This window comes from Chiloscyllium punctatum, chromosome 40 (assembly GCF_047496795.1).
Source record: "Chiloscyllium punctatum isolate Juve2018m chromosome 40, sChiPun1.3, whole genome shotgun sequence".
NCBI lineage: Eukaryota > Metazoa > Chordata > Chondrichthyes > Orectolobiformes > Hemiscylliidae > Chiloscyllium > Chiloscyllium punctatum.
The window spans coordinates 35,307,695-35,323,264 of record NC_092778.1 but is presented as its reverse complement, the minus strand read 5'-3'; the positions used below and the strand labels follow the sequence as shown (position 1 = coordinate 35,323,264).

The 15,570-nt window shown below is 38.8% G+C and overlaps 1 protein-coding gene across 1 annotated transcript in view; it reads right to left on the bottom strand.

The window, feature by feature from the left end:
* LOC140464457 (3-phosphoinositide-dependent protein kinase 1-like) overlaps positions 1–15,570 on the bottom strand; it is a 77,651-nt gene that overhangs the window by 36,642 nt on the left and 25,439 nt on the right. Inside the window, exon 2 of the mRNA XM_072559525.1 lies at positions 1,638–1,934. Coding sequence (XP_072415626.1) covers positions 1,638–1,934 — 297 coding nt within the window. The remainder of the gene's footprint in view (positions 1–1,637; positions 1,935–15,570) is intronic.

The following is a 15,570-nucleotide window of genomic DNA, read 5'->3' as shown; positions in this document are numbered from 1 at the left end:
GTTTATTGGGAGTAAGTGTTTGCTGTGGAAAAAGGATTCTTGCATTGGTCAGTGAAACGTATCTGAAGCAAAATCATCAATGCAATAGAGTATACATTTCCTCTCTCCACAACTACAGCACAATTACAGAAATGCACAGGCATGTGAAGAATGACTGGAATTCATTGATGAAAAGAGCAAACCGAACTAAAATGTTGGAAGAAGGCATTAGTTTGAAAGTTACCAAGAAGCACCTGCAAAGAACTGCATGTAACTATGAACCATCATCAACTGTGGCTAGTCAGCCAACAGCACCTCAGCAAGGGTACCTCTCATGTGCCTGAGAGAAATGACCTTCTCCCAGCAACAGACACCACATGTTTGAAATTTCTTGAACCACCCCATATGCACTTCCTAAGAGCAGTAAACAAAAAAAACCTGAAAGGGAAAATAACCTCTGGAATTTCTAAAGTTCCTGAATTATGATATTAAACAATAATCCTGATCAGCTGCATTCAAAAGAACAAACCTGCTGTGAGAAAAGCAAAAGTTATTTAACTTATACACATGCTAGTTTTTTTTAAAAAGTACTAAAGCTAGAAGAACCTGCTCTTTTTTTTTACCATGGTAATAAATCAAAATAGCATAAACTATTTTAACATGCATTAACATAACTGTACAGCGGAAGATGTTTTTTCAGGTCTACCAAGGTTCACTTCAAGTTTTGGAATAACAGCAAGTATTTTTGATGGATTATACTCAATAAACAAAGCTCACAGTGTTGCCAGGGATTCTCATGCATTCAAAGAGAGATGCTAGCAACTTCCTTTGCTCAATACTCCAGCGTATCCATTCATGTATTACAAGGTTCTGTGGACTTCTATAAATTAGGGCCCCTCCTCAGAATCAGTTTCAAGTATTTAGCTCAAAACCTGGAAACTGATATCTACATAAAGAAAGTCCCAGAATATTTCCCGTGTAAATCTCATATCTACAGGATTCCCTCATGCACTTCAGAACTAAGATTATTTTTGAAATGTGTTAATTTATATAGGCAAACAGTGGGAGAATACAATAAGGTTCCAGCAATGGGATGGATTGATGTGTTAATTTGTTTCAGTGCTGTTAGTTGAGGTAGCAAGATTAGTCAGTGCTGTCAGATCTTCCTGATTTTTAAATAATGACACGGTATCTCCAACAGCTATCCAAACAAGGAGACAGGGTCTCAGTTTATCATGCAATGGGTAAAGAAAAAAGGCATTCATGTCAGGCCAGCACTCTCTCGAGCACTGTGCTGAATCTCAGTGTAGCCTTGGTTCTCAAGTCCTAGAGTGATATTTAAATTTTGACACAGGAAGCTAGTATTATGTGCTTTAGAGTGAACTGAGCTAAGTGGTTAGATAACACGTTTCATGCATCTCAATCACCAGTAACAGACGATCTAGGTTTATTCCCATCCATGTGAAGGTCCTTCTCCCATGTATTATCGGAGAGGGGTACAAATGGAAGACAAATCAGACAGATGGCATATGGTGGTGAAAAGAGACAGAAGATGGGGAAGGCAGAAGAGAGAACCGTGGAATAAAAGATAACCCTATATATAGCAAACATACACAACTTAAAAATGGCATTTACAGACAGATATTTAAAATTCGTACTGTTGAGAATGATCCCTCCCCGAGAATCTTGCCAAACTTGAAGTCTTCAGGCCGTTTTTTGCGTGGCTGTTGAGTGTGCCCTGCTGTCTGTTGCCGCTGGGACTGCGATGACGGTTGTTGCCGTTGTCCTGCGTGCTGTGGTAAAGGGCTTACCACTGGTCCAGTATCACCTGCACTACTGTCCATGGTGATACCAGAGATAGCAGGCCGTGTGCTGGAATCAGACTGATTCCTCACCATTGATGGAGATGGGCAGGAGCAAAGGACCACACTGGACTGAATGGGAACAGCATCATACTGCAAAATAAGACAACAAAGCAAAACAAACCATTAAAAAATTATACAAGTTCAAAAACAGAAGTCAAATCACAGAGTACAGGATCAAGACATCCATTGTGTGGCTCAAAGTACAACCCATGAGAAATTCATGAGTCATAGTTACCAAACACATTAAATCCTGCCCTTTGCTACAGATTATATTCAAACAATACAACGAAGTATTGCCAAACCCCCTAATTCTCCAGTACTCACTGGTAACTGGCCCCCTACTTAGAAATAATATTTATGTACTCAGATGAGAAAAATGGAACAAACACAATGGATAAAGGATGATTCTTCTGCTTAGGTTTGTAGCCAATGGGACTGCTAACAAAACAGTTGTTTTCCTGTATGGTTCTCCTCTTTTTCCCAGTCATGGAAGGCATAAGTTTCATAGAGTGAGATCTTGTTGACAGTCATTCCTTGTGTGAGGGCCAGTAATTCTCATTAGTCCAAGACTTTAGCACCATTCCTGACCATCTCTTAACCAGGCATCTACGTCTATACTTCTTATAACTGATCATTGAATAAAGTGATGCACAACAATACAAGAAACAGATGAGAGACTTGCACAAATGGTGGCCCCATCCTTTTGTGGTCTGACACTACATCTAATGTAATGTATCAATGTAATAATGTAAGTGTAATAATGCAGTATTAACTGCATTTACAAAGTATTTAGGGGATCCTCCTGAACTCATATGCATCTATTACCTGCTGAAGAGTACATTAAATATTTAGAATGAGTCATTGCTGCACCATAACTGTATAAATATTTTAATGTGCTAATTATGTATGCAGTGAACTCCCTTGGACAGAGAAGTTGCCTCAGCAAGCAGTCTAATTAGTTCAGTAAGTCCTCACTTAAAGTCAAGGCCACATTCCTGAAAATCATGATTTTAAGCGGAACATTGCTTTCTATGGAAGCAATGCCAAAACCATTAGGTTCTGTAAGTTGTCATAAAAAAAACAAATATTAAAGCAAATGTATTACTAAATTCCCACTGTGGAAAATGATATAACATTTAAAATTAAATAAATTCAAAAGAAAAACCTGACTTGATGTTTATAGCAATTCCTTTTTGCTGGCAATGCTCCTTCTCAAAACTTCTGCCACCTGATCCTCTTGGTCTCTGAAGATCCTCCTCTCTGCTCAGAGTCATCACCTTCCACCCATCTGCCAACATACACTCCTACCGTTTCATTCTCCCGGATGTACATTCCTCTACAAGATCCAGATTTCATCTGAAGCTGGAACTCCAGTGTTGTGGAAACATATCTCAGTGATTCAGAAGTTCTAGGTTTTCACAATCTGTGCTTTTAAAAAAAACATTCAAAGTTGCACCTGCCTTGCTGCTGTTCTCCCAAACTCTCACAATAAGGGTTCAGAAGAGTGAAGGGGCAAGTCTGAGCATTTTTTAAAAAGCAGACTGTAAAAGACCCAAAACCTCTCAACTCTCACTTCCACATCATTGAAGGTTCAGCTTGAACAGGAATAAAAGTCTGGGAGAAGGAAGTGATATGAGGATAGGGAAAAGAATAGGTAAGATTGCAACCTGAAGTCAGGAGTGAGGAAAGGCCACAACTATGCAGTTAAGGAGAAAAGACCACACTCTGGGTTTAGAAAATAGAATACATGCTGATCAAGTCACTTAGGAAATGACATTAAAATAAATCTCATCATGCTTAATTAGATAACATGCTTAATTATTTTATGTTAACGTCAGTTGACCAATGTTAAAAAAGGCAACATTAAATAAAGACAGTTTGATCTGCATCATTATTGATTTTCACAAAATTGACTTCTTTCAGCCACCAGGAGGAACTCCTGAGGTCTTTTTTTGAAAAGACGACAGTTGAATCAGTCTCAATTTGTGAATTTCTTTCCCATAAACAGCTGTGTAAGCACCTGATGGTTCAGTTTAGAATGAAATGCGCACCCAACCACGGCAAGTGGGATTGAATTATATTAAGCCTAAGGATCCAAAACTTCAATTATGACCAGAAAACTGCAAACGATGAATTCACATGTGCAAAAGAGCACAGCAGAGCAAGGACATTAAATATTCATTTACATTAATATCCTGTTCTGCATTGTTTCATATAGTATCAGATTAAAAGCCAAATTTTAAAAACTGCTCTGGACATTAAAAATTTTACAATTTTCAAGTGTTTCATCAATATGCTCAGTTGTTCTTTTAAAAAAAAGTTTTGTGGACTTTCTACTAAATAAAAATAACATCTGGTACTTTCCCAGTCAGTGTCTTCAGTTACCATTTTAGCCTTAGAAAATATACAAAAGCCACAAAACTTTGTAGGTTTCTTCCCAAGACTTACTGAAGTTGACAAGCCCAGCAAAATCAAGACAATTACTCATACCCCAGAATACTGATACTTAAAACACATTTTACGGTAATTTGCTAATTAGTCAGAAACAAAAATGCTCAAACAAAAAACAAGCATTACTACTCAGGGTTACAGAACGCACATTAATTACAACACTTCTAAGTGATCTTTCTCAGGAACACAAACAAAAGTAATTCAATACCTTATACCTGTTCCACACAAGATCACTGCCCAATTGTACTGCAACATCATTTAATTGCCTTTGTTCGCCTTATATAGAAGGCATTTTCTGATTTCACTACCAAATGGTATGAATAATTTTAAGATTATGCCCCCCTTGTCCATCAGAATTTAACATTCCAAGTGGTAATATTATTTTGCATGGTATTATATCCAGAGAAGCCATGCATTTTCTGAGAAACAATGTACAGAACTGAAGACTTTTCTAGATGGGGTCAGGTCAAGGCTCTGTTCCTTCATTAGGCAGTACCAGAAGTGATTTGAATATCTTGCCTGCCATGTACAGATTTTCCTTGTATTTATATAGTACTTCTTCACACTTAATATATTGACATAGCAGCTGATTGTTCATAATGCCCAATAAACAGCAATGGGATTGATGAACAGTTACTTTATCTGGTGACAAGAGAACTCCCTTACTTTTCATTTTTTGGCTTACTACCTTCCTTCACAACCTCCACCTTAAAATCTATGTCTTGATATCCCAAATGGTGTCTCAGTGCCACACCTCACCTGGCAAAATATCCATAATCTCAAATCTATAAACTGAAGCTTGCATTCTGATAGGCCTGCCTGATCAATTCAGATGTGTTGGATCACTTCCAATTCCCTCTTCACCAAAGCTATTCACAACCATATCTTAGGTGAGTGATCTAAAATTCTGGAATACAAAAACCTGACCTCAGTGTAAGAATCCACACCCATGCTCATTAATCACTTTAGTTTCTAGCCCTTTTGCATTAGGCTCAAAATTGTCTTAACTTCAAGTTTCTTTTTTTCTGCTGCTACAGCTCGATAGACCACATGCCAATATTTAAAAGTTGTATTTTTTACAGCACCTCACATAACTTCTCACTTCATAACCAAAACTCAGTTATTTATATAATATTGCTGTTTGTAAGGGTTTGTTGTGTGTAAATGGGTGGTGACATTTCTTACAACATTGATAATACTTCAAAACAAATGCTTAGAGTCATACAGTGTGGAAACAAGTCCCTTAATTAGCTGTGAAGTGCTCCAGAATATCCTGACATGAAGAAAGGCAATATATAAATCTAAATTGTTGCATGAGTCATGTAGAATTCTTTGACTTTATTACGGGTTCTTACTGTTAAGTTGAATTTAAATGTATGAAACAAGTTCAAAAACCACATCAGTCTGAAATGAGAGTGTGAGAGAGTGTGAGAGAGAAGCACAGTGTGTGAGAGAGAGGCACAGAGAGAGAGAGAGAGAGAGAGAGGCAGACAGAGAGAGAGAGAGAGAAAGAGAGAGAGAGAGAGAAAGAGAGAGAGAGAGAGAAAGAGAGAGAGGCAGACAGAGAGAGAGAGAAAAAACAGAAACCATTTCTTGTCTGCATATTAGTCTCACTGTTATACCCCATAACTTGCTGACAGAAATAAGGTCTTCTTGACTGACTCAGTGAAACCTCCACCCAACGCTATTTTTGTTAGCTTTTGATATTTTAAAAGTATGGGGTTTTCTCTTCCCATTCATTACAGTCACGTCTCAATGAAAATACATGCTACTGTTATAAAGTTGAAGCTTTGAAATCAAGCTCTCTTCAAATATTGTACAAATTTCAATATCTTGAAACTACCTTACTGAAATCAACAGAATGGAGGAAAGAGAATGGAGCTTGAAGAACATCTCATAGCTGGTAATCAGTCTGCTATAGTTTGAAAGAACCTATACTCCTGATAAAACATTTCTCAATGCAATCAATTATATAGTCAAGTGGTATAACACATGCCCCCAAAAATGAGGAATTTGGGTTGGAGTAATTAAGGGATCATTCACATTTTAATGCAAATTCCTCCCCCCCCCCCCCGCCCCCAACATTTCCCTCTTCAGTTCCATTATTGCTGGGCACCCACTGCTAAATGGTAACAACACAATTAATGCTACTTCATATCTTCTCTATGAGCCATTATAGTTTTACCAGGCTATCAAACGATGAAGATGGCCAGAGCAAAGGCCAATTTTGACCTCATCAAATATCTTAACATGCACACTTGTGCAGCAGTCACCAAAAATGAGGGGAAAGTTAGCTTATTCTCCCTTATCATCTAAACTGGAGCACTGCTATTGTGAGCCCAATTGATCAAAGAAAGCAGGCCAAGGATCAAACAGCCTTTTCTGACAGCAAGCATTGCAGCAATTCAGAGAATGCACAATCCCCTAATTAACTGAAGATAGGAAATTCTAGGTCTGGTTATAATAGAAGTGCAATATCTAATGAGACTTAAATGAAGTACCAATATTCAGAATGTACACTAAAAAACATTAACTGTAGTAACCATATTTAGTAACTCTTACTGACTGACAGAAAGTGAGGACTGCAGATGCTGGAGATCAGAGTCGCAAAGTGTGGCATTGGAAAAGCACAGCAGGTCAGGCAGCACCGAGGAGCAGGGGGAGAATAAAATCGACATTTCGGGCATAAGTCCTTCATCAGGAATGCACAAGTCAGCCCAATCCTGATGAAAGGCTTATGCCTGAAATGTCGGTTTTCCTGCTCCTCGGATGCCGATATCCAGTTATAGTCTGATGGCAAATAAAACATCATGGAATAAAAGTGGAATACGTGAACTCACAAATATGGAAGGCCATTCTCTCTTCACACCAATTTCTTTAGTGTTAGCACATTTACATGTGACTCCAGATCTACAGAAGTATGGTTGACTCTCAACTGCCCTCTGGGCAATTAGAGCTGGGCAATAAATGCCACATCCTCAATGATTAAAATAACCAAAAATCACAGCACCTGTCTTCCACAAATCCTGAAGAGGCTCTCAAATGAACAAAAGGTTTTGCTAAAGTAGGTAGGCTTTTGCTGTAATTTATCCATTCGTGGTTTTATCTTCTCAGAAAGTTGATTTCCATGGATCTCTCCCTCTCTCAATCCTGAACTGCCCTTAACATATTTAACACAAGTCTATCGCAACCAGTCCATTATGTCTGTCAACTACTTTTTCTTCTGCTTCTTTTAATATATAAATGTCTATAATAAGCTGATGTCTACCATCTGCTCTCATAATATAGCTGAAATGTTTACCTTTCTCTCTTTGATACTGTTCCTTTTTTCTAGCATTTTGTTTATTTTTATGTAATAAACATCGTATGCTTCCACATGTATGCGTACATCTCATTAATTGCTTGTTTGTCGTCTATGGCACTTAGGCAAAAACACACACAATCAAATGTAGAACCTCAGCATCCTTTTCTCAAGATGCAATTTCTTTAATGTGAACACATCCTTCATTTCAGCAAAACTGATGTTGGCTATCTCAATTTTTGATTTGATCCTATACTCTCTCAATCTATTACATTTACCCATGAAATGGGAACATTTTTGCTTATTCCAGAACTTTTTCACTTGCTTTAATTTTCCCTTCGAGGGTTAAGTCTCTTTTGGTCTTCTTCACATTCATTCTAAAGTATTGTCCACAGTCCTTGATTCTATTTTATTTACCAGATCTCCCAGTAACCCTTTTAACTCTGGAATTATTGCCTTGTCATCTCAAATTGCTGAATTTCAATCATCAATATTGTAATCTTGCAGATCTGTCTCTGAAGATAGCTATAGTGTCCAGGTTGGGACAGAGTACTCACTCAATGCACTCCTTTTTTGAGTGAAAAGCTGCCTGATAAGCCCTACCAAGTCTCATCACTCATTATTTATTAATATAGGTTCTGAACTACTCTTATTATTTGTCAATTTCTAGGCATTTTAGGCATTCCATTTTTGGTAGTAGATGCCATCAAATGCCTTTACGCTGTCTAAAAGGCATACAGGATTTTGCACTTCCAGATATCTTTAAACGACTTTCAAGTGAAAGATGCCCTCGCTTTCCCTTCTTTGGTCTACATCCTGACTACTGTCCACTTCTACTTGTGTGGACCAGCCATTTCTTTCCAAAGCAGTTGCCAAGATTATTTTCATCACATGCCTCATTATTCTTTACCCTCAACACTTTAGGCTTTTTGTTTTCTTTGGAAATTCAACAGACACTGACTACATAAAGTCCTCAAGAAAGAATCCTGATCTGTAAAATTTGTAGTAGAGGAATAGCATATTCAACATTAACATTCACAACTCTTAGGTATTCTGCTGGCCATTCAATTTACAGGTGTTTTTCTTGCTTTAACTTTTTTTCCCTCTGAATTGACTTCTGCCTCTATTACATCTGGACCTTCACTTCCCTCACAGGATATCAATTCAATTCAGTTTATCACCATACAGCTTGCTGATGTATTCCATCCATTGTTTCTCTACATTTTTTTTTGGCTGGGTAAAGCACAGCTGTGCATTTCCAGAAATTTACCTGTACTTCCACAATGTCATATACTGTATCCATTGCACCTGATATGGTCTCCTCTACATCGGGGAGACAGGACACCAACTTGCAGATCATTTCAGAGAATATCTCTGGCTTACCCACACCAACAAACCCCACTGCCCTGTCGCTGAACCCTAACTCCCCCTCCCACTCCACCATGGACATGCAGGTCCTGGGCCTCCTCCATCGCCAAATCCCAACGACCCACCGCCTCAAGGAAGAATGCCTCATCTTCCACCTTCGGATACTACAACCACACGGAATTAATGTGGATTCCACCAGTTTCCCTATTTCCCCTCCCCCATACCTTATGCCAGTCCCAACCTTCCAACTCAGCACGGACTGGTTGAACTGAAGGATCTGTTTCCGTGCTGTATGACTCAAGTGTTTCGCCTACAAAAATCAATGTTAAAGTCAGAGTAAGGTTCCAGAGAACAATTTTTGCCAGAAAAACCAATGTAAAATTTGAAATACCCTTATGCTTGAACAGCAGTGTGTATTCCTAGTTGAAGTAACTTATAAAACAAAAAAAAAGTGAAGACAACAGGTTTTTGCTAAAAGTCTTTATAGGAATTTTTAAAATTCATTCACAGGATGTGGATGTCACTGGCCAGGACAGTATTCATTGCCCATTCCTAATTTGCCAGAGGGCATTGAAAGTCAACCACATTGACAGAACTAAATTTACAGTAAAGGCACAGAACAGGTTCCCTAACTAATGTACCTGTATAGGCACAGTGCAGTACAGCAGAGAATTATTTTAAAAGACATAGCGGTTCTACTAGTATGGGTACAGACAGAAATTTTAAGAAAAATGTAAAATGAAGTTTATTTCAGTACCTGAGCAGAGAACGGTTTTATTCCTTAAAAGAACTCAAATTGGATAATAGGATTTCTTTTTCATGAACCATATTAACTTTTCCTAATTTTTTTTAAAAACAGCCCAGCTACGTTTAAGGATTAATTTAACTACTTCCCATGACAGATTTAAAGCTAACTGGCTTATAGTTTCATGCTTTTTACTTTTCTTCACCCCAAATGTAAATAGAGGGGTTATTTACATTTGTTACTTTCTATCTGATGAACTTCTTAAATCTAGGGAACTTTAGAAAATGATTATTAGTGCATCTATTACTTCATTAATCTTCACATTCAAGACCCTAAGATGGAGACTTCTCACACTGTAGTTCCATCAGTTTGCTTTGAACTGCTTTCCAGTGATTTGTAATTTCACTACACTCTATCCCTTCCACCTCCTGACGTAGAGATACTTTATTGTTACATTTTGGGTCACTAGCAGAAGAATTGTATTTTACCATAAGCTGCACCTTCTTGACCTAGCGTATTCAGCATATATCCCTCAAACTAGTGAGCCAGATTTGGTTCATTAAGAGTGGAGACGAGCATAACAAACCTAGTTAAAAATGAGGCACTGACCTAGTGAGAAAATAGAGAATGAACACATGCCAAACAGTGGAAGCAAAGTGCTTTGGACAGCTAAATGATCTACAATCAAACAGCTCAAAGTTCAGCAAGCCTGCCACATCCAGTTATGAAGGGTGTTATACTATGTAAAAAAATTAAACCAAGATTAACGACTTCTTTAGAGACATGTTAGTTTCACTGGTTAGCAAGTGTTCACTCTTCATATAGTGAAGCAATCCACATATACGTCAAGGAAGACATATATAATGTTAAGGCTTGTGCTAATAAAGGGTGAGTAATGTACAAGCCACAAACCTGTCAAGGAATAATCAACTCCAACAACACTCCAATGACTGATATTCAGGGACAATAAAATGGTCAAACACCTCACTATCAACACTGAGGAGTCACCACTGATTAGAAAATTGACTGAATCAGCCACACAGACAGACATGGGGGAGACAGGAAAGGCAAATGTGAATGAGAGGGACACACGCCAAACAGTAACAGATGATCTAAAATTGAGAGAAATTTTGAAATTAAACAGTTGAGAGCAATTCTAATTAATTTCAAAACGCTCTTGTCTTGCCTAGTGACATTAAGACTATATACAGCACGTCTAGACAGCCTGAAGTTCATTCACAAACAGATCCCACCAACTTGCTGGTTAGACTTTTTTTCCCTAAATCAACCTTTACAGAGCTGTTGTTACATACTACTGGTGTAGGTGGGATTTGAACCCAGGACTCCTGGTCCAGAGATAGTTACGCTACTATTGCTCCACAAGACAGCACATCTTTCTCAAGTTTCACCACCGACCATGGTGGGATTTGAACACTTTATAATATTTCTCTGGAGTTTGGGATTACTAGCCTAGTGGAGTTATCATGATGCCAATGCCTTTTTACCAACGTGGCTGACATCCTTGCTCCCATAACTCTACAGGTCTATTGTTGATCCCATTACATTCAGCAATGCACAAAGGCATTTTTAAAGAAGATGTGTAACTAGAATAGTGACTTTTCATATTTGCTGCTTTGTTATTGAGCAATTAAACATTCCAAAAACAAATCCATCCAGTTGAAACCTGCTGTATGTTTTGTAATCAATGAAACAACTTGATTGACTTGACTGAGCAATTTAAATAAATATGGGACAGGCAATGAGGTATGATCAGAATGAAGGGAAATTGAGGAACACCTTCATGTTTCTTCTGTTGATTAGTATTTCAAATTCTCCTGTGTCCTCTAAAAACTGGAAAAAGCTTTCTTGACAAATAACTGGCAGCTTTGCTCCGAATCTTTGGAATTTTCACAAGTTGCTTTGTATAATTATTAAATAAATTGTAATAATCTACAACAGCTTAGTTCTCCATCGCTAGACAGGAAATTACAAGTAGACAGCTTTATGTACGTACTTTTTGGATGCCCCTAGAATCCTGTATGGGGAGTCCTTGTTTTAAGGCTCCCTTTCTGTAATGGATTTTTCACTTAAAATAGTTTACGTACTCCTGACTTGTCTAAAGTACTATTTCCTTTTTTAACATCCCTTACGTCCTGGTCATGTTTTGCATCATTGCATCTTTCAAGTCATTGTGCCTCTTGCATCATGATGAAACTGCCATTAAGTCAGCGAGACCCTACTGTTTAAGTTAGTATCCTTGTGTCTGTGTGCTGCAGTCAAATATCAACTCACTTGTACAGATTAAAATGTTGGTTATAACTAACCACTGACAATCACCTTAAAAAAGAAAATAGTAGACCACAGCTACTCAAGGTCACCGATATTCAATAACACCTCAGCTGATCTTCTCAATTGCAATGTGGAAAATGCAATTCCAAAGACTTGACCTTGAACTTCTTCATCACAGTTCACAGCCCTAAAATGTAGAATTCCTAAATTTCAGGCTGTAAAATATCAATTTTGTTCAAATTGTACAATGCTAGTTTTATAATGAAATCCTGAGAATAACCTAAACAATATTTCACCATATTTACTGTAAAACTGGAAATCTTCTTACAGGATTAGATTAGATTACTTAGTGTGGAAACAGGCCCTTCGGTCCAACAAGTCCACACCGACCCTCCAAAGAACAACCCACCCAGATCCATTCCCCTCCATTTAGCCCTTCATCTAACACTATCGGCAATTTAGCATGGCCAATTCACCTAACCTGCACATTTTTGGACTGTGGGAGGAAACCCACGCAGACACGGGGAGAATGTGCAAACTCCACACAGACAGTTGCCTGAAACGGGAATTGAATCCGGGTCTCTAGCTGTGAGGCAGCAGTGCTAACCACTGTGCCACCGCGCCGCCCAGGATTGAACAGACTCAAACTTCAAAAATGACCACTCGCACGAGAAGAGTCAGAACTTAAAAGAAACTCTTTACATAAAAGATTGCAAGTGCACAGAATGATTTGTCACTGAGAGTAGATACAGTAAGGGTAAACGTATATTTTAAGAGGAATTTAAAGCTTTGGAATGAGGGACGACCCTTGAAGAAAGACAACAGGCTAGGCCTGTAGTCTCTGGATTTTAGAAGAGTCAGAGGTGATTTAATTGAAACATAAAAAGATCCTGTGGGGCTTCACTGATGGATATTGAAAGCGCGTTCCCTCTTGTGGGAGAATCTAGAACTAGGAGTAATAGTTTCAAAACAAGAGTGCCCATTTAAAACAGATAAGCATTTTTTTCTCCCAGATGGTCAAGTGCCTTTGGAATTCCCTTCCTCAAAATGCAGAACATTTAAATATTTTTAAGGCTGAAGTATATAGATTCTTGATTATAAATGAGATGAAAAATTATCAAGGTTATGCGTATTGTACAGTTGAGGTTAATATAAAATCAGCCACTGAATGACAGATTAGGGTCAAAGGGTAGAGGCCATTCTTGTTCCTTGTTTGTACGTAAGTTCAGAGGCAAAGAGTTAATGGAGCAGACAGTAAAATTAGTTTTCAATACTGTACCATAGTGATCAGACATGATTAGCCAAATGACCTTCTGAACTTCGAACCTCAATGGATCAATGTGAACTATTTTTAATCTGAATATTGGAGGAGGACTGAGTGGTGCAGTGGTATGGATATGGCACAATGTTTATGTAGGTGTCTTCAAGCAAATCAGGATAATGAAGAATATTCCTAGATGTTGGCCTAGTGAGACCAGCAGGTTTACAATGAAGTAACCAAACTTTCATACCTGACCCTTCCCAAGCTAGCAGTTGAGGGCAGAAAAAGGTCCTGGCTGTTATTTTTCAACACAGTTGAATGACTAATTAACACATTTTATATACAAGGAACAATATAGCACAGGAACAGGCCCTTCAACCTTCCAAGCCTATGTTGACACATTTTGCCCTTCCATACAAAACAGTCTTCACTTACAGGATCCATATACCTCTATTCCCTTCCTGTTCATGTATTTGTCCAGGTACTTCTTGAATGCTGCTATTGTATCTGCTTCCAACATCTCCTCTGTCAGCATATTCCAGGTACTGAGTGTATGAAAAACATACTTAAAACATCTTTTAAAAATTCCAGCCTCACCCCCCGCACATCTTGAATCTGTATCTATTAGTAATTGACCCCTCCATCCTGGGTAAAAGCATCATACTTTCCACTCTATCCATGCCATTCACAATCTTATAAACCTTTATCAGGTCACCTCTCAATTCCCCATAACAGGCAACATCCTGGTAAACCTTTTCTGTACCTTATCGAAGCATCCACATATTGCTGGTAGTATGGTGACCAAGACTATATGCAAAATTCCAGTGTGGCCTGGTTAAAGTTCTATAAAGTTGCAGCATAACCTGTCTATCCTTATACTCAATGCCCCTTTCAATGAAGGCAAGCATGCCATAGGCCTTTTTTCACTACCTTATCTACCTGCGCTGCCACCTTCAGTAATCTGTGGACCTGCACACTCAAGTCGCTCTCCATATCAATACTCCTAAGGGTTCTGCTATTCACTGTATAATTTCCACCTGCACTTGACCTTTCAAAAATGCATCACCTCACATTTGTTCAGATTAAACTCTAACTGTCATTTTTCTGCCCATGCCACCAACTGATCTAGAACCTGCTGTACCCTCTGACAATCCGCCTAACTATCCGTGACTCCACCAAACGTTGTATCGTTTGCAAGCTTACTAATTAGACCAGCCACACTTTCCTCCAAATCATTTATGTAGAACACGAACAGAAGTCCCAGCACTGATCCCTGTGGAATACCACTAGTCACAAACCTCCAATCTGAAAAGCATCCTTCCACCGCTACCCTCCATCTCCTATGATTAAACCAGTTCTGTATCCATCTTGCCAGCTCACCCCATTACCATGTAACTTCACATTTTGTACCAGTCTGCCATGAAGGACAACATCAACCACTTTTCCCTCAATCATCTTCATCATCTCCTCAAAAATTTTGAGCGAATTAGTGAGGCGTGACCACCCCACACTAAATCATGCTGTCTATCGCTAATAGGATCGTTTGCTTCTAAATGCGTATAGATCTTGTCCCTGAGAATTTTTTTCCAATAATTTCCCTACTACTGACTTCAGGCTCACAGGCTTGTAATTTCCTGGATTGTCCCTGTTACCCTTCTTAAACAAAGGGACAACACTGGTTATTCTCCAGTCCTCTGGGACCTTACCTGAGGATATAAAGATGTCTGACAGTGCTCCAGCAATTTGTTCTCTTGCCTCCATCAATATTCTAGGATAGATCCCATCAGGACCCACGGATTTATCTACCTTAATATTTTTTAAGATGTGCAATACCTTTTCCTTTTCAATATCAACTTGGCATAGAAATTTGACATTCCCTTCCCTGAGATCATCCTCCACCAATTCCTTCTCTTTGATGAATACTTACGCAAAATATTCATTTTGTACATTGGATAGGGTGGCATGGTGGCTGAGTGGTTAGCACTGCTGCCTCACAGGACCAGGGACCCAGGTTTGATTCCAACCTTGGGCGACTGTCTATGTGAAGTTTGCACATTCTCCACATGTCTGCATGGGTTTCCTACGGGTGCTCTCATTTCCTCCCACAGTCCAATGATGTGCAGGTTAGGTGATTGGCCATGGTAAATTGTCCATAGTGTTCAGGGATGTGTAGGTTAAGTGCATTAGTCGTGGGAAATGTAGAGTAATAGGGTAGGAGAATGGGTCTGGGTGGGATACTCTTCAGAGGGTCAGTGTGGACTTGGGCCGAATGGCCTGTTTCCACATAGTAGGGATTCTATGATCTTTGAAG